The 18,595-nt window shown below is 39.9% G+C and overlaps 2 protein-coding genes across 4 annotated transcripts in view; both read right to left on the reverse strand.

Annotated features, from left to right (window-relative positions):
* Positions 1-18,595, reverse strand: part of LOC125248174 (gastrula zinc finger protein XlCGF8.2DB-like) — a 35,822-nt gene that overhangs the window by 7,396 nt on the left and 9,831 nt on the right. The window contains exons 2-4 of one of the 3 annotated variants that reach the window (XM_048159869.1): positions 12,465-16,250; positions 11,728-11,868; positions 2,960-3,054 (exon numbers count right to left, since the gene is read on the reverse strand). In XM_048159869.1, coding sequence (XP_048015826.1) covers positions 2,960-3,054; positions 11,728-11,868; positions 12,465-12,495 — 267 coding nt within the window. In that variant the 5' untranslated portion in view covers positions 12,496-16,250. The other 2 variants (XM_048159868.1, XR_007180266.1) reach the window with 2 other exon arrangements.
* Positions 15,007-16,921, reverse strand: LOC125248295 (gastrula zinc finger protein XlCGF57.1-like). The gene is made up of 2 exons (XM_048160013.1): positions 16,876-16,921; positions 15,007-16,250 (listed from the first exon to the last, which is right to left on the reverse strand). The coding sequence occupies exons 1-2, from the start codon at positions 16,919-16,921 to the stop codon at positions 15,007-15,009; spliced, it is 1,290 nt and encodes a 429-aa protein (XP_048015970.1).

Consider the following 18,595-nt stretch of genomic DNA (forward strand, 5'->3'; position numbering starts at 1 on the left):
GCAATGTAATGACATCATAGAATGAGAAAAGACACCTGACGAAAAACTTGACGAATTTCTAGACATTTATAAGGAAACAGCCAAGCGAATAAATGACAGAAGAACTACATAAATGTTATAATAGATAAATGAAATGTGCACTATTTTTTTTTTTTACATGATTACCCAATTATTTAGGCTATATTCACAATTTCTAGTAATTATACAGGCAATTTTTTATTTCAATGTTGTAATTAGCAACTAATTTACCTTTGAAGCATATTTGACAGCATTAATTAAAGTTTCTTAAGGGTCAAGATCAAGTTATCTGCATCTCCTGTGCTTCATCAAGCCACTCCCATAATATCTGTCGCGGTTCAAATGCACAAATGCATGTACGGCATAGACATCTGTACATCATGTGTGTAAGACTCCAATAAAAATTATTACGTAATTATTCCCTCACGAATGAATCTCTCAAAGAGTAAAACTGTCGGTGTCTATATTATGACACTACACGGCATTAAAATATTATTTGCAAATTTATTTTTAAATCATTATTATTGTCCCTGGTTTACATTAGGGTACTCTTGTGGGAAAGTAGCAATGGCTGGGACAGACTTTAAGCATCACCTCCGCTTAAAAAGATGCAATCTAATCCTGTTTACATGAAATATGCCTGCTCCCGAGCAGGTTTGAGCTTACGGACCTGTTGCTATGACAGCAAGTCCAGGATGAGTGTCGAAGAACCGAACAATCCAAGATCATGCCAAATCGCCATCAGTCAAATCCAGCTAAGTGAGTTAGCGACGTACGAAGAATATGCCCCAGATCTGCTCTGATGGATAGATCCGTTTAGATCCACTCTAATGGACAACAACAACAACAACAACAACAAAAACTCCCTAAGACTTCCTAGCTCATCCATCCAGATAGCAAAATTCTGTTTTTACTGTTATTACCATTGTGTATGAAATGAGCTATACAAATAAAATTGCCTTGCCTTGCCTAGTCTAGTTAATAAAGTCTTGTTCATGTCACACATAAAGTTGTCTGTGTTTCATGCTCATATACTGGAGTCCCTATTCATGCAGATCCTGACTACATGCTCTGAGTAGTACTGTACAATAAGATTGTTATTTCCCATAACCTGGAAATGAACATTTCTTAGAATTAATAAACAATTAACACTGTGTGTTCATTGGACAACAGGTTAATTGATTGTAATATTAATTTATTACATTAAGTTAATTTTATTAACTGATCCAAATATTTATAATTAATTATATCTATTAATTATAATTGCTTAGCTCATATCACTTCAAATCATGCAAATTATTATTGTTGAACTTTGTTCTCAATTTGTTAATAAGAACATCAGCATTGCGTGACTTTTTAGTGTGTATTAGTTTTACCTGTAGATTTCTTTTTTTACTTCTGACTACAGGTGAATCATTTGTCACTGATGATTGTTATTTAGACCTTTCTGGATTACAAACACCATGAAAATGATAAATTATGTACTTGCTCAAATTTATTTTGGGTCATTTGTAACCAAAAAAATGTATGGACTGCAACAATTTTACAATGGTAGAGTCAGTTTTTTTTTTTTATTCGTCTTTTCAATTAATCTTGTACACACTTGCACCACTTTTATTATATGCAATACCAAGCAACTCTTTTTATGTCTTAATAACAATAAAAAAGAAGGTTTACACACAAACGTAGAATAATATTTCATAATGACCTGCAGTGTGAAACATTTCACGTAGTCTTGATTTGGGTGCTTGATGCTGGTCATTTACATTTATGAACTTAACATGTTTCCTAAATATTAGCAAAAAAAAAAAATAAATAAAAGTTCACACTCTCATGCTCATGCCTTTTTAAAGAGTCAACCCTAGAAATCTCCTTCAACAAACAGGACAGACATGAGACTTTTACTTTATATGAACTTTCTGGTGCCTCTTCAGTAATGATGGAAAAGCAAAACTTTTACTTCAGTGATCACAGTTATAAGGCGTTACGACAGAGTGAGTTCGGTGCAGATGAGGTTTGAGAGTAACGTTCCTCTCAAACCTCCTCACATATGACACACATAAGGCGTCTCTCCAGTGTGAATGCTCATGTGTCTATTAATTCCCCTTTTACAGGTGAAACTCTTTCCACACTGAGAGCAGACGAAAGGCTTTATTCCAGAATGAACTAACATGTGAGCCTTAAGGCTTCCTTTTTGTGTGAAGCTCTTTCCACACTGAGAGCAGCTGAAGGGCTTTATTCCAGTGTGAATTAACATGTGCTTATTAAGGCTTCCTTTTTCTGTGAAACTCTTTCCACACTGAGAGCAGCTGAAAGGCTTTACTGAACTGTGAGTAACTAAATGTTCTTTAAGATTTTTTTTAAATGTAAAACTCTTTCCACACTGAGAGCAGCTGAAAGCCTTTATTCCGGTATGAATTAACATATGCGTCTTAAGGCTTCCTTTTTCTGTGAAACTCTTTCCACACTGAGAACAGTTGAAAGGCTTTATTCCAGTATGAACTAACATGTGATTCTCAAGGCTTTTTTTGCGTGTGAAACCCTTTCCACACTGAGAGCAGACGAAAGGCTTTATTCCAGTATGAACTAACATGTGATTCTCAAGGCATCCTTTTTGTGCAAAACTATTTCCACACTGAAAGCAGCTGAAAGGCTTTATTCTAGCATGAATTAACATGTGAGTCTTAAGGTGAAATTTGCGTGCGAAAGTTTTTCCACACTGAGAGCAGCTGAAAGGCTTTACTGAACTGTGAGTTACTAAATGTTCATTAAGGTATGATTTATGTGTAAAACTCTTTCCACACTGAGAGCAGCTGAAAGCATTTATCCTGATATGAATTAGCATGTGCTTCTTAAGGCTTCTTTTATGTTGGAAAGTTTTTTCACACTGAGAGCAGCTGAAAGGCTTTTTGACTTCTGTTTTTTGAATGCTGCAACTCACTGATTCTTCTCCAGGGACGTCATGATCTTTCTGATGCTGATGTTTCTCCTCCACTTCCATCAGATCTTCTCTTTCCTCTTTCACTTTCACCAATCCTAAATTGAAAACATTAAAATCAATCCAACTTGGACATTTGAAAAATAGAAAATTATGGTTCGTTAACAAACATCAATGAATTTAAAAACAGGAAGGTTTTTCCTTTGCATACTCACCCTCATGTCGTTCCAAAAGACCTTCGTTCATCTTCAGAACACAAATTAATATATTTTTGATAAAATCGGATGGCTCAGTTAGGCCTCCATTAAGAGCAAGTTAAGTTAGACTTTCAGATGCCCAGAAAGCTACTAAAGACATACTTAAAACAGTTTGTGTGACTGCAGTGGTTCAACCTTAATGTCATGAAGCGATGAGATCACTAAACAATATCTAGTGATGGGCGATTTCAAAACACCACTTCATGAAAATCCGAAGCCTTACGAATTTGTTGTTTCGAATCAGTGGTTCAGAGCATGTATCGAACTGCCAAAGTCACGTGAACCATTGAAATTTCAAAACACTTATGATGCAACAAAGCCTCATTAACTGAAATCACATGACTGGCAGTTTGACATTGTTTGATACACACTCCGAACCACTGATTTGAATAAAGTTGTTCTTTTTTGTTTTGTTTTTGGCCCACAAAAAGTATTCTCGTCACTTTATAATTGTAGTGACGGTTGAACCACTGTAGTCACATGACTGTTTTAAATGTCCTTAGTACCTTTCTGGGCATTAAAAGTCTAAGTTAACTTGCTCTTAATGCAGGCCTCACTGAGCCATCGGATTTTATCAAAAATATCTTAAAATGTGTTCTGAAGATGAACAAAGGTTTTACGGGTGAGAAACAACATGAGGGCGAGTAATTAATGACAGAATTTTCATTTTTGGGTGAACTAACCCTTTAACACCAGCCAACCTGCCAAATCCTGGTGAATTTCAGCTGTAGTATGTGACACATTCACTCCCACTATCCACTTTAACTGGTTGAATTTTACAAGATAGGGACCAACATCACATGACACACTGTAACCAAGAAGTGAACCTGAGGAGATGTGGCAGCATGAATGCATCTCTGTCTGTCTTCAGAAAAGTTTGTGCCTTTTTCTTTTTTTCTCCTCAACTGAAAGTAATTATAAGAGCAGCGTTGATAACCAAACGAATGTCATAAGACTGCTGTTCCATAAGTGTCCCCTACTGTTTAAGAGTGAATGTTTATTTATTTTCATTAGCTATGCTTCCATCCAAAGTTGCGTATTTAACTTGTGCGCAAATTTTGAATATCTTATAAAACATTTGCGAATAAAGCACTGTTTCCATCCAGCGAGTAAAAGAGAGCAAAAACGTCACTTCCTGATAAACTGCCGCTAAATATCACTAAGAAAATAGAAAGTTTCTGCAGTAGAAGCCGCTGTATCTAATAATTTTCATATATAATAAATTATTTGCGCTTCAGAGAGTGCAGATGAAACACAATAAACGCTGTCATGTTATCTTGCAAATGCCCTGGTATTTGTGAACGCAATCATGTTAGGCGCTTCTGGGAGGGAATTAAACCAAACCACTTTAACAACACTTTACTCAGGCATTACAAAATGACCAAAAACAAGCATTTCAGATGCTGTGCAACAAGATCAGTCCACTAGTTGGTCCAGTTATGCTGTTGAAAAGCAAAGTCACATCTTTTTTTATGCGCATTAAGGAATTTATTCGGCAAAAGCGTTTCCATCATATTTTTGACGTGGCGCATGAAATTTTTTATCCTACTTATTTGATCGCAAAAGTTTACGCACATTTTTAGAATATATGTGCATATTGCCGTTTCCATCCAGCGTTTTTTAATGCAATATCCCAAAATGCACTTAAAAATAGGTGGATGGTGTTGTGGAAATTTTAATTTTTCATATGCTTTTTACCTGTATTCTTATGAAATATGATGCTTATGGAACATGGTATGATGTTGGCTTAAGTGGTAATGTTTAACATAGATGTTAGAAATAGAAAGAGCAAGATATGGTATGGGGAAATGCAAGATGTATGTTAAAAACATGTCTGTGCTAACAATTTGTGGAAAGTTACAGCCACTAAGGGATGTTCCAAATATGGTAAAAGGACAGAGGCTTCGGCCTTGGAGGTTAGAGATATAAAAGTGAGGGGAAGCTTTCGCTCTGGGTCTTACACTCTGCAGCTACTTGTGTTTCTGTATGACCTGTCTGACCTTTCTTGCAAGAAATAAAAGCTTTAAAGACAATTGGACGTGTTTGTCTCTTAACCAGTAGAGTCGGAGTTGATTTTGTTTGCCACAACAATTGGTGTCAGAAAGTGGGATTCCTTGGATGTGCCTTTTGGACCCAAGAGCGGACGGTGACTGATCATCCTGGACTTAATAGTAGTCTCAGCCCTACCCCGAATAGACTAAGGGATGAGGGGCCGACCGCCAGGGTCCAGAGGGGGACACCACTGGAATCAGAAAACGAACCCAGGTGGCTACACGACTCTCTGGTAAGAGATAAATTTAAATTTTATGGGGAATTAAGACTAAGTGTGATTTGGTAAAGTTTGGAAGATTAGGAAACAGGAAAAATTGAAAAATTTGTGATTTAAGTGATTTAAATATGAGTTAATGTGGGTAAAATAAATTTTTGAATAGAAAAAGTGAAAAAAGGGGAATTTATGATTTGAAAATTATAATTAGGAAACAGGACAAACCATTGTGGCGACTCTGACTGACTCTGTGGTCGTGGTCCGGGGGGTTTTGGGAATTGAGGTCGGCTGCTGTAGAAAATTTCCGAGGAGAAATTTTGAGCTGTACTAGGTGAGCTGGAGCAATCTGTGGGAAAGGAAATCCCGAGAGGCAGATCGCGCCAGGCTTTATGATGTATCTTTTTTTAACATCATAAAAAAGAAGCAGGGCGATCAAGAGGTTCCTAAAACTGACCACGTTTGGGTAGTAAGAGCGCTTTCCAAGGTGGAAGATTTGCAATCGGCGATACCTGTTACCGATTTTGGGGTAATAAATCTAGGCTGGATCACACTGAAACAAATTTTGGGATTGAGCCCAACTACAGACGAGGTTGCTGTAGTTTATAAATTTGTGAAGGTGTGACAGTCTGAGCGCTCGAGTCTATAGTGATCTGAGCAGAGAGGCTCAACCCGTCCAATTTTGGGATAAAAATTGGATCTGGAGGAGACGTCCACCAGATTATTAGGTGCGCGCCGAAAGGAAAGCCACGGGAGTCAGAAAAGGAGAACCAAAATGGGGAATCCCAGAGCAAGCTTGCAAAAAGTGTGTGTCTAGGGCACATTGATAAATTGATAACCCATTGATAAATAAAAGTATCACGATTTCCCAGCAGAAGGGACATTAAGTGTAACTCGGCTCACAATGATAAAAGCTAATGTAGAGGCAGGAAATCAGGTGAAAGCGGGTTGCTGGAAAAGAAAACGTGTGTGTAAACTGCGCTCAGAAAGTGAACTGCTGGTTGCAGGAAGCAGAAAAGAGAGAGCGGAGAGCTCTGCAGAAACAGTTCGTGCAACCGGTAGAGGAGGAAGTGCAGGATAAAGAAAAAACCTGAAGAAAAACAGAAAAAATATAAAACACGATAAAAATGAAGGAAAAGTTAGTTAAGTATTGTGATTTCCCAGAAGAGGGAACGTTGAGTGGTCATGAGACTTAAGGTCGTAAGGGAATGAGTTGAAGAGAACTGCGATTTGGGGATCTTGTGTTTGTGTGAGCGCGGTGTGTGTGTGTGAAATGTAAGCAGACAATAGATTGTAGGCTAGACGAAGCAGACGGAAGGGAAAGAAGGTGAATGCAAAAGAATTGGCATGTGAAGAAGTTGATGTGAATGTAACTTACAAAAAAGTTTTGTTTATTCATCCATTAAATGGATGCATGACATTAGATGTCTAGAGAACTACAATTTATATAAGAATGGTTGAAGGAGAAAGCAGCTATGAGGCTGCCAGTCCAACCAAGTAGTAGAAATTTGATTAAAATAATATTGTGGTTCTGCAAAACAGTAGAAACCATATTGATAATATGTTTTGCATCTGCAAACTAACTATTTGATAGTGAGATAAGTGGCTATGATGAAGGGAAATATAGCAGAAGAAAATTAATTTTATGAAAGTGAAAATGAAAATTCTAAAAGAATGTTTCACTTTGGGGAAAAAAGGTTGAACGGTCTCAAGTATGTTTTTATGTGATGAGCGCATCGCTATCACAATGTAAAGTGACTAAAATGATTTTGGACCTTTAATGTCTAAATGTTTGGTTTTTGATGGTCAAAAGTTAAATGGCAGGAAAAATGAGACTGCCAGTTGTAGCAAAGACTCAACCTGACTGGAAATTTGTAACCTCTAATTTCCATGATGTGGGAATAAAAGACAAATATAAACAGTTGTTTATTTGGAAATCAATGTCATTTCTGGCAAAGCCTTAAGCTGGGCCAGAGTCAAAAGACAGTAGATAAAGTTTGATGTTAAAAGTTATAAAAGGCAGAGTACCAGTCCTGAAATCCTCAGTCTCTCACTCAAAGTCAACTAAAAGCTGCTATCTGAGCTTGTGTCATAAGAGATAACAAGCTATTTATAGTGAAGCACAGTGTCTCAGTTGAAAATCATGGACACAGAGATGTTAAAAGAAATGATTGCCATGAAGAGGGAAATTAACGGTTAAATTTGTTAAAGGGAAACTCAATGAGTGTAAAGAGGTCTTTAAATTAGTAATATAGACCTTGAAGGTCAGAAGTGAATATTTTGATGAATTTCTTCTATGACCAGTAACTTTTTGTCTGATCTTTGTCACCACCATGTGCAGGGCTGATGGCTCCAGGTACAGATGTGGCAGAACATTACACTGAATGGACAGTTGTGAATTAAATTCACAGAGTATAGTCTCAGCACTGATATGCTGCTGCTGAGAGAATGCACAGTCTAATGATTTTAGTGATTAAATACTGCTGTTATTAACCTGTCTCCATGTTTTAACACTATTAGGCAGTCCAATGGCTCTGGTGGCTCTTGAATGCAACTTCCCTAAGCTCCAGAAAACACCTGATTCTGGTGAAGAAAACTGTCAAAGATCTGGAATGGGAAAGAGCGGTAACCAGTGTGCACAAGGTGATTTCTCAATGACGGGTAAGATGGCCAGATGAGGACAACCTAAGGCGGGGGTTGCCGCCGCCACTGGGCATCTACCCTGATGGGAGGTGTTTATGTGAGATGGGTATGAGAGTGGAGCGGATGTCTGTGAGGCCAGCAGCATCATGAAGGGGGAATGACCTGTGAGAAGAACAGCAGTCTGACCCAAAAATGCTCCTCTATACCACTCACCAGAAACCGCGTTCCTGAGAGGGCTTGTTTTTCATTGTGACAAGCAACTGTGCCAGGGGACAAGACCCTGAGGAAAAGAGTATTGATATAGAGCTGATGGGAATGAGCTTTCAAGAGCCGACTGAGAACATGAGGTGATTGTCTGTAATTTCTGGGGAGACCAGAGTAAAATTTAGTAACATGATGTTGGTTGCCCTGTTGGCAAGAACTGTATAGAAGTTTAGGATTCAGCAGTATGATGAATCCCTGAATTCATGAGGCTGTGTGATTTTGAACTAATGTGTTTCTATCATAGTGTTTATTCCTGCAGGTCATTAGACATGGCAGAGGATAATTCCAAGGCAATGGTGGTGTTAAAGATGAAGACTGATTTTGAGAAAGTTAAGTGCATTCAGAATTTAAACTAAAGATACCCTTAAAAAAAAAAAAATGGCAACTGGCATACCATATTTTAGATGGTGGTAATGTTCTGTTTATTTGAAAGTTAAAACATTTACATTTGACCAAGGGTTATGTATAGTAATTTGATGTTAAATTCAGTCTAAGTTACAGTCTTAAGAGGCTGCTAAATTGATTATTTGTGCAGTAAGAGAGAGAGAGAGACGGCTGGGGTAGGGGCAAGGACACTCTGTCTGTCTGTTATCAGTCTGCTAAAGTTTAAACAAAACAAAGCAATGAGACTATTACCAAAACAACCCAGCTGACTTTTGTGAAAAAGAATTCAGAGACAGAGAAAGCTGGAGAAAATCTGTTTGCAGAATTAAAGATGGTGTTTAGTTTAGTGTTGATGGCAAATGTTGTTTAGAGAAACATGTTTCCTACCACTATGATCAATTAATGATGAACAATGCATCAAAAAGGGGGATGGTAACTAACGAATGCATGGCTGAAAATAAGCCTGAAAATTTAAATTTAGGTTGGAAGAGCCCATTTTTGGGAATAGAAGGGGCTAAACAACGAGTGGCATCAACAGAATTGTGTGAACAGGAGATGTTGAATTATTGCAAAGAAATGTTTTCTATTTTCTATTATGGTTTCTATTTCTATCTGTTTCCTGTCTAAAATTTGCATGCAGGTGAAATCAGCTCAAGGAATTCCAAATCACCACTGAGGCTGGACAATGACACATCGTGGGCTACAAAATGGATCTGTTGTGATAAGATGTTATAGAACCTAAATTTGCATGCTATATTTCTGTAAAATGAAGGATTTCTATAATTGGGTGATGTATCTGAATTTGTTGTTTGTATGAAGATCAGAAATGAAGAGCATAAATGTGACGTAAGAACTTAAATTTACTGTATAAGATACTTTAAGATGAATATGGATGATTAGTGGTTAATCCTCAAAGAATGTGATAGTAAAATGTGACTGAGGTATTTGACTTCATGGTAAAGTCCATTCTTTATCTATCCTATTTAGCTTGCTAAAACACAGGGTCTATCCCCACAGAAAAAGCCTTAAGCATTTTCTAACTTTCTTCACAAATTTAAGACTGTGATGTGAAATGAAGTAGAAGTAATCATTAGTTATCAATGAATGATAAGAAGAGGGAATTGTTGTGGAAATTTTAATTTTTCATATGCTTTTTACCTGTATTCTTATGAAATATGATGCTTATGGAACATGGTATGATGTTGGCTTAAGTGGTAATGTTTAACATAGTGTTAACATAGATGTTAGAAATAGAAAGAGCAAGATATGGTATGGGGAAATGCAAGATGTATGTTAAAAACATGTCTGTGCTAACAATGTGGGAAAGTTACAGCCACTAAGGGATGTTCCAAATATGGTAAAAGGACAGAGGCTTCGGCCTTGGAGGTTAGAGATATAAAAGTGAGGGGAAGCTTTCGCTCTGGGTCTTACACTCTGCAGCTACTTGTGTTTCTGTATGACCTGTCTGACCTTTCTTGCAAGAAATAAAAGCTTTAAAGACAATTGGACATGTTTGTCTCTTAACCAGTAGAGTCGGAGTTGATTTTGTTTGCCACAACAATGGAAACAGCTATTGAGTCTGTATGCTGTTTGTGCGGGCGTCTTAAAATTGCAGCCCGTAAGTTTTGCCTCTTTGTCGCCATCTCCGCAATTGCAGTTATTTGTGGAATAATCATCTTTACGTGGGTTGTGCATCAGCAAGACCCCTCAGCTATCTACAAATCTAATGTTTGCTGTCACTCACCGGTGATCAGCATTGCATGACTGTGTATTTAGTGTGTATTAGCATTACCTGTAGATTTCTTTTTTTACTTCTGACTACAGGTGAATCTCCATTTGTCACTGATGACTGTTATTTAGACCTTTCTGGATTACAATCCACCATCAAAATGATAAATTATGTACTTGCACAAAAATTTATTTTGGGTCATTGGGTCAAAAAAAGTTATGGACTGCAATTTTACAATGGTAAAGTCAGTTTTTTTTTTTTTTTTTTTTATTAATCTTTTCAATTAATCTTGTACACACTTGCACCACTTTTATTATATGCCATACCAAGCAACTCTTTTTATGTCTTAATAGTCATAAAAAAGGTTTACACACTAAATTAGAGCTAAATATTTCATAATAATCTGCAGTGTGAAACATTTCAAGTACTCTTGATTTGGGTGTGTATGCTGGTCATTTACACACACACATATTATATATATATATATATATATATATATATATATATATATATATATATATATATATACTCAGCAAAAAAAGAAACCCTTTTTCAGGACTGTGCATTTCAACAATAATGTTGTAAAAATCCAAATAACTTTACAGATTTTCATTGTAAAGGGTTTAAACAATGTTTTCCATGCATGTTCAATTAACCATAATCAATTAATTAACATGCACCTCTGGAATGGTCGTTAAGACCTTAACAGCTTACAAAAAGTAGGCATTTAAGGTCACAGTTCTAAAAACGCAGGACACTAAAGAGACTTGTCTACCGACTGAGAAAAACACCCAAAGAAAGATGCCCAGGGTCCCTGCTCATCTGCGTGAACGTGCATTAGGCATGCTGCAGGGAGGCATGAGGACTGCTGATGTGGCTATAGGGCAATAAATTGCCATGTCCGCACTGTGAGACGCCTGAGACAGCGCTACAGGGAGACAGGAAGGACAGCTGATCATCCTCTTTTAGTGTTCATACAAATATTTACACATTAAGTTTACTGAAAGTAAAAACAGTTGAAAGTCAGAGGACGTTTCTTTTTTTGCTGAGTATATATATATATATATATATATATATATATATATATATATATATATATATATATATATATGGTTAATGAGTTAATGTCTTATTTTAAGGAAGGAATTTAAGACTTTTAAGGATAAGTGGACACTGTTAAGTTAGTTTAATATACCAAAACATTAAATATGAATAAAGAATAAACACCAACCTCCTTGTTCCTCGTGTTTTATTCTCCAGGATTCTGGTTCATTCATGTCCTCCTCACTCTCCTCTTTAACAAACACCATCTTCACAGCAGCAGATCTCAGATCAGATGATACTCCTCCAGATATCCCTGATTCCTTGAAGACTTAGTCAAGATTATAGAATATTACAGGTATTTACTGACCTGATTCAAAGTTATTTATCTCTCAAAATACCAACAGTACATTCCTAACAGTTTGTATTAACCCAGCTACCACAACAAAACACCAGAGATCGCGCTGAAAACGAATCTTCTTCCTCTGAGGTTTAATGGTGGTTGTCAAAGAAACTTTTGTGTCTTAGCGCCACCTGCTGGACTGGAGTTTAGAGCATATGCAGTTCCAAATAATTTTAGAATGCAACTAAAGACAGTCTACGAAATAAACAGTCATTATTTGTCATGTATAATGTAAAACGCTAGAACATTTGACTATCATTCAACTCTGTCTCCTTCAACAAACATTTTAATCTCAAAAAAAAAAAAAAGAAAGATACTTTACAGAAAGCATGCATTTGTAAAATGAGCCAATACAAGGCAAAAACACATTGGGAGGGGAAGACGATGAATCTCAGATCCTTCAAAACATGCTAGCCGTTTCCTAAGAGCTCAAGTGAAAGAATAACACTGAAGAGAAAGGAAGACACATATGACATTTAAGAGACATAATGTTCTGGTCTGGCATGTCGATGCAAATCACTGACCTGATTTCCAAGTGCCCAGTATGCAATACATTCAGGAGAAGGAACTGCAAGGAGCCCATGATAGGGCATGGCATCCCACTTCTGACACCAAGTTATTAACGAGTCTGCACGCTATCCATATCAATAACTGAACTTTATTTGGCTTCGCTCTCCAGTGGAGTCTTAACTGTTAGCGCCCTCACCTGGTGGGCAACACACATATTACAGGGCATTTGAAAGAAAATGGTAAAGCAGTTTATTTATTTGTATATTGGAAAACCTGTTGTGTTTTCAGCTTTTTTTTTTTTTTTTTTGGCACAGTTAGAATCATGTTTTAAAAAAACAAAAACAAACAAACAAAAAAAAAAACAGCAAAAAACATTAAATCTCTCAAAAAATCTCAGCTGAGGATGTGTTATTTTATCTTCAGTTGATTTCATCAAAAGCTGGCAGTCAGTTGTAGTTCTTGGGAGAAGTTTATTGGGACAAGTCAATACTATAGTACACAGAGAAAGAATATATGCACATTTGTATGTATACAGTAAATTATTTAAACTTGACAGTTTTTTGAACATTTTCCTTTGGATTTTTGAGTTTCATGTACAGATGACAATGTTGTCAAAACAATCCCAGTTCATACACATCTGTGAAAATGACTAAAAACACTGTATTATGAAATCATTTGGTTTGCTGGCTTCCATTGCTGTGTTTTCTGCCAAATGGCAAACCAGGGGCGGAATCACACGAACCAAAACAAAAACAAACATTCCGACACGGAACATGCATTAAAATGTAGAATAACCATCTGTGGCACTGTTTTTTTTTTTTTTTTTACTTTGTATGAACTTTCTGGTGCGATCTTTGCGATCTTCCATGGCTGTGTGTTTTCTGCCAAATGACAACCTGGAGTGTTGAAATACTATTGGGAAAATTGGCAGTGGGCGGAATCATACAGGCCAAAAAACAAAACAAAAAAAACACACATTCAGACACAGAACACACATTTCAAAGCAGAAGAACCGTCTGTGGCATTGCTTTTCAGAGAAAAACCTACTGTCCTAACTTCCCCGATCTGGGGTGCATTTCCCAAAAGCATCGTTAGCATGGTTTTTCACGAAACCATCATTCAAACAAACATTCGCAAATTGCATCGAAAACTTGTGTGGTTGAACGACAGTTCTCGTGCTGTGGTTAGAAGCATAGTTTCTTGTTTTTATGACTTAATTTAGGACTTAATAAATTGTTATCTTGAGCAAAATAAGCACGCTGCCATTAAGTACAATGTATATCTTTTATTTAGAATATATACAAATATCGTTTATATATTTAAGTTTGCCAAGAGATTTAAAGCACCGTTTTTGAAAAGTGTTCATGTGCATACAAGCTCTAGTATGTCAGAACAAGCATTTGATTCAATCTGGAAATAAAGCAAAATAACTGAACATTGGCCTCTAATGCCATGTCTGTAATTTATAGCGGAAATTCTAGCATTAATTCGATCTCAAGCAGATTCATTTAAAGAAGTTACTACTCCACCACCTGTGTGACGTCATTCACCAACGTGGTTGAACGTCAAGTTTGCAACAATACGTTTTCAGGAAACAGTCGTGACTAGCTAGTTGATTTGTTCAACGATGCATCATACTATGGTAGTTCAGCAGCGAGTTACATCGTTGTTCGGGAAACGCACCCCTGAGCGGGACTCAAACCCGGGTCCCTGGCATGGGAGGCGGGTGTGCTAACAAGGATGCTAATGACTACTAGTCTCTAAAATCAGTCGCTAGTGCGCCTTTTGATGTCAGGGGATCGAGGTTTACCTGCACAGCTCTCTACCAGCTGGTCTCCATTACATGAACTTAACATGTTTCCTAAATATCAGCCAAAAAAAAAAAAAAAAAAAACCCATACAGCACTATTAAAAATGTTCCCACATTCACGGTATAAAAGTTCACACTCTCATGCTCATGCCTTTTTAGAGTCGACCCTAGAAACCTCCTTCAACAAACAGGACAGACATGAGGCTTTTACTTTATATGAACTTTCTGGTGCCTCTTCAGTCTTCAGTTATTCTTCTGCGTCGGACCTATGCTGGAGCCTCTGCACCGTAGGCTATGCGTCTGTTTTCATTTATACTTCTGCGACGTTGTCCACGTCGATGTGCATGCAGACCACTAGGAGGCAGTGTCTGCGGTCATGTTGAGTATCAAAACAAAAGCCGAAGCAGCTCGTCATGTACGTTGTCATAGAAGCTTACATAAAGAAACGGCAAATAGGTAATGACTTTTGTTGCAGCTTGACTGTATGTGTCCTCTGAAACAGAGTGTTTTTTCATTCCTATGGCAGTTGAAAGTGCTCCGCGCCAGTTTTTTGACCAAAGGGAGTGGTTCTAGCAGACCAATCACAGCGCTTGAGATCCACATAGAATTGGCGTGTTGTTACATTTTTGAAGAGGTGCACATCAGGCTACGTCGTAGGCTATGCGTGGTACAAACAGCCTGTGAGCTATGGTGTACCCTCGACGCAGAAGTATCAATCAGCCTTAATGTTCCACTCAAACCTCTTCTCACACATGACACGCATAAGGCGTCTCTCCAGTGTGAATGCTCATGTGAGTGTTAATTCCCCTTTTACAGGTGAAACTCTTTCCACACTGAGAGCAGCTGAAAGGCTTTATTCCGGTATGAATTCTAATGTGAGTCTCAAGGCTTGTTTTACGTGTGAAAGTGTTTCCACACTGAGAGCAGCTGAAAGGCTTTACTGAACTGTGAGTTACTAAATGTTCATTAAGGGTTGTTTTATGTGTAAAACTCTTTCCACACTGAGAGCAGCTGAAAGCTTTTAGTCCGGTATGAATTAACATGTGCTTCTCAAGGCTTCCTTTATGTGTGAAGCTCTTTCCACACTGAGAGCAGACGAAAGCCTTTATTCCGGTATGAATTAACATGTGAATTTTAAGGTTATCTTTATGTACGAAACTCTTTCCACACTGAGAGCAGCTGAAAGGCTTTATTCCGGTATGAATTAACATGTGCCTCTTAAGGCTTCCTTTACATGTGAAAGTTTTTCCACACTGAGAGCAGCTGAAAGGCTTTACTGAACTGTGAGTTACTAAATGTTCATTAAGGTATGTTTTATGAGTGAAACTCTTTCCACACTGAGAGCAGCTGAAAGCCTTTATTCCGGTATGAATTAACATGTGCCTCTTAAGGCTTCCTTTACATGTGAAAGTTTTTCCACACTGAGAGCAGCTGAAAGGCTTTACTGAACTGTGAGTTTCTAAATGTTCAGTAAGGAGTGTTTTAAGTGTAAAACTCTTTCCACACTGAGAGCAGACAAAAGCCTTTATTCCGGTATGAATTAACATGTGCCTCTTAAGGCTTCGTTTACGTGTGAAAGTGTTTCCACATTGAGAGCAGCTGAAAGGCTTTACTGAACTGTGAGTTTCTAAATGTTCAGTAAGGAGTGTTTTAAGTGTAAAACTCTTTCCACACTGAGAGCAGACAAAAGCCTTTATTCCGGTATGAATTAACATGTGCTTCTTAAGGCTTCCTTTACGTGTAAAACTCTTTCCACACTGAGAGCAGCTGAAAGACTTTATTCTAGCATGAGTCATCATGTGATCCTTAAGGCTGCTTTTACGTGTGAAAGTTTTCTCACACTGAGAGCAGCTGAAAGGTTTTTTGACTTCTTTTTTTTGAATGCTGCAACTCATTGATTCTTCTCCAGGGACGTCATGATCTTTCTGATGCTGATGTTTCTCCTCCACTTCAATCAGATCTTTTCTTTCCTCTTTCACTTTCACCAAACCTAAATTGAAAACAATAAAATCAATCCAACTTGGACATTTGAAAAATAGAAAGAAATGATGGTTCGTTTACAAACAATGTATTAAAATAGGCAGGTTTTTCCTTTGCATACTCACCCTCATGTCGTTCCAAAAGACCTTTGTTCATCTTCAGAACATAAATTAAGATATTTTTCATGAAATCCAATGGCTCAGTGAGGCCTCCATTAAGAGCAAGTTAACTTAGATTTTCAATGCCCAGAAAGCTACTAAAGGTATATGTGGCGAGGGGGGCGTGGTTTAGCGGGGTCTGCAACAAGAGGGAGCGTCTGGGGATGCGCGGTGATTGAACAGGTTGAATGTAAATCACGAACACCTGTTTCTTGTTCCAGTAATTGGCGTGGAGACAGGATAAAACGCCAGGAGAAGCAGGAGCGTGGGAGAGAGAGAGGGACTGCTGACAGTCACGCTGAGTGAGCCGTGCTCGTTTGTTGGAGTGAAGCCCGTCCTTGGATGTGGAATTATTGAGTGTGCGTTGCACCGTCTTTTTGTTTATGTGTTTGATATTTTCCCTGGTGAGAATAAAAGACTGTCAGCAGCCAAAGCCGATCCCTGTCCTCTTCCTTCCCACTACACAAGAACCTCTACCACACTGGTGCCGAAACCCGGGAAGGAAGACGGAAGCCGCCGCCATGCAGGCAAACCCCGCCGCTGGAACGCCGTTTGCGGACATCATCGCGTCCCTCACGGTCCTTCATCAAGAGCAACATCGGGCCCTGCTGGATCTCCGAAACGATCAGGAGCGCCGCTTCGAGGCTATCGTCCAGGGCCAGCAGGAGGACCGCGAGAGGTTCCGGAGCTGGATAGACCGGGAGGTTCCCGCGGAGACCAGCGCGGCAGCTGCTGGCCCCTTCCAGCGGCCACTGCAGAAGATGGGCCCGCAAGATGACCCGGAGGCCTTCCTGGACCTATTTGAAAAGACTGCTGAGGTGTCAGGTTGGCCCCGGGACCAGTGGCCCATGCGGCTCATCCCGCTGCTCTCGGGCGAGTCGCAGGTGGCAGCGCAGCAGCTGCCCATCCAGAACCTCCTGGTCTTCAACGATCTCAAGAAGGCCATCCTGCAGCGGGTCGGCCTCTCCCCCGAGCAGCACCGTCAGCGGTTCCGGTCTCTGGAGCTGGGGGAGGCGGGCCGGCCCTTCGTGTTGGCCCAACAGCTCCGGGACTCGTGCCGCAAATGGCTGATGGCTGACGGAGGTGACGTGGAGCAGATGATCGATCGGGTGGTGCTGGAACAGTTCACCACTCGGCTTCCGAAGAAGACCGCCGAGTGGGTCCAGTGCCACCGGCCCACGTCGCTGGATTCGGCCATCCAATTGGCGGAGGACCACTTGGTGGCGTGCCCAGGGGTCGGCAAACCCCTGCCATCTGTCTCTCTCTCTCCCTCTCTTCCTCCCCTCTCTCTCTCCAGACCGGTCCCTCTACCTAGGTCCCGTCCGCCCGGCCCGCCTCGTGTTCCGCCCTGGGGGCGGGGTGGAACGGATTATCGACAGTTCATGGCGCCGAGAGCCCCGCCCAGGGGGGCGGGACTGGCCACCGCCGGGCTAGACCCCGCGCCTGCTTCTCCCCTCTCTCCACGCCAATCATTCGGCCTGTTCTCCGCCACTGGAGCGGCGGGCAGGTCTGGGCCGCCCTGTTGGCGTTGCGGGGACCCGGATCAGTTCATAGACCGGTGTCCAGTGATGGAGGTGGGGACATTGATCTGGGTCCCGGACGACCTGCAGGTCGCCCCCGGTCAAGCTGGTCAGTACCAGATACCAGTGAGTATCAAGGGGGGTACATATCAGGCTTTGGTGGACTCAGGTTGTAACCAAACCTCTGTGCATCAAAGCCTGATTTCATCCGGGGCATTGGATACAGGCCGCATGGTTAGGGTACGGTGTGTGCACAGGTATATTGCGAGTTATCCGTTGGTGTCAGTCAGGATTCTATTTAGGGGACAAAAGCATAGTGTGGAGGTGGCAGTTAATCCGCACCTCCGGCACCCGATAATTTTGGGGACGAATTGGCCCGCATTTAATAAATTATTGGGACATTTATGTTCGGGTGCCTCTTGGAGTAGATGTTCGCGAGGAAAGGAAGTGCGAGTGCAGGTGGGGGAGACTGACCGGGGACCAGTGGTGACTGCCTCAGGGGAACAGAGCGGAATCGGGAGACTGATTCTCTCGGACCGTGATGATTTCCCCCTGGAGCAGTCTCACGATGACACGCTGAAAAATGCGTTTGAGAGGGTCAGCACGATCGACGGTCAGCCTCTCCAGCCTCTCCAGCCTGGACGACCAGTGACTTATCCCTATTTTGTGATTATTAA

This window comes from Megalobrama amblycephala, linkage group LG16 (assembly GCF_018812025.1).
Source record: "Megalobrama amblycephala isolate DHTTF-2021 linkage group LG16, ASM1881202v1, whole genome shotgun sequence".
In the NCBI taxonomy this organism is placed as follows: Eukaryota; Metazoa; Chordata; class Actinopteri; order Cypriniformes; family Xenocyprididae; genus Megalobrama; species Megalobrama amblycephala.

Coding starts and splice junctions, on each gene's coding strand:
- LOC125248295 (XM_048160013.1), bottom strand. CDS start 16,921: ATGGCGGCGGCTTCCGTCTTCCTTCCCGGGTTTCGGCACCAGTGTG. Junction 16,251..16,875: donor CGGGTTTCGGCACCAGTGTG/GTAGAGGTTCTT, acceptor TTTTCAATTTAG/GTTTGGTGAAAGTGAAAGAG.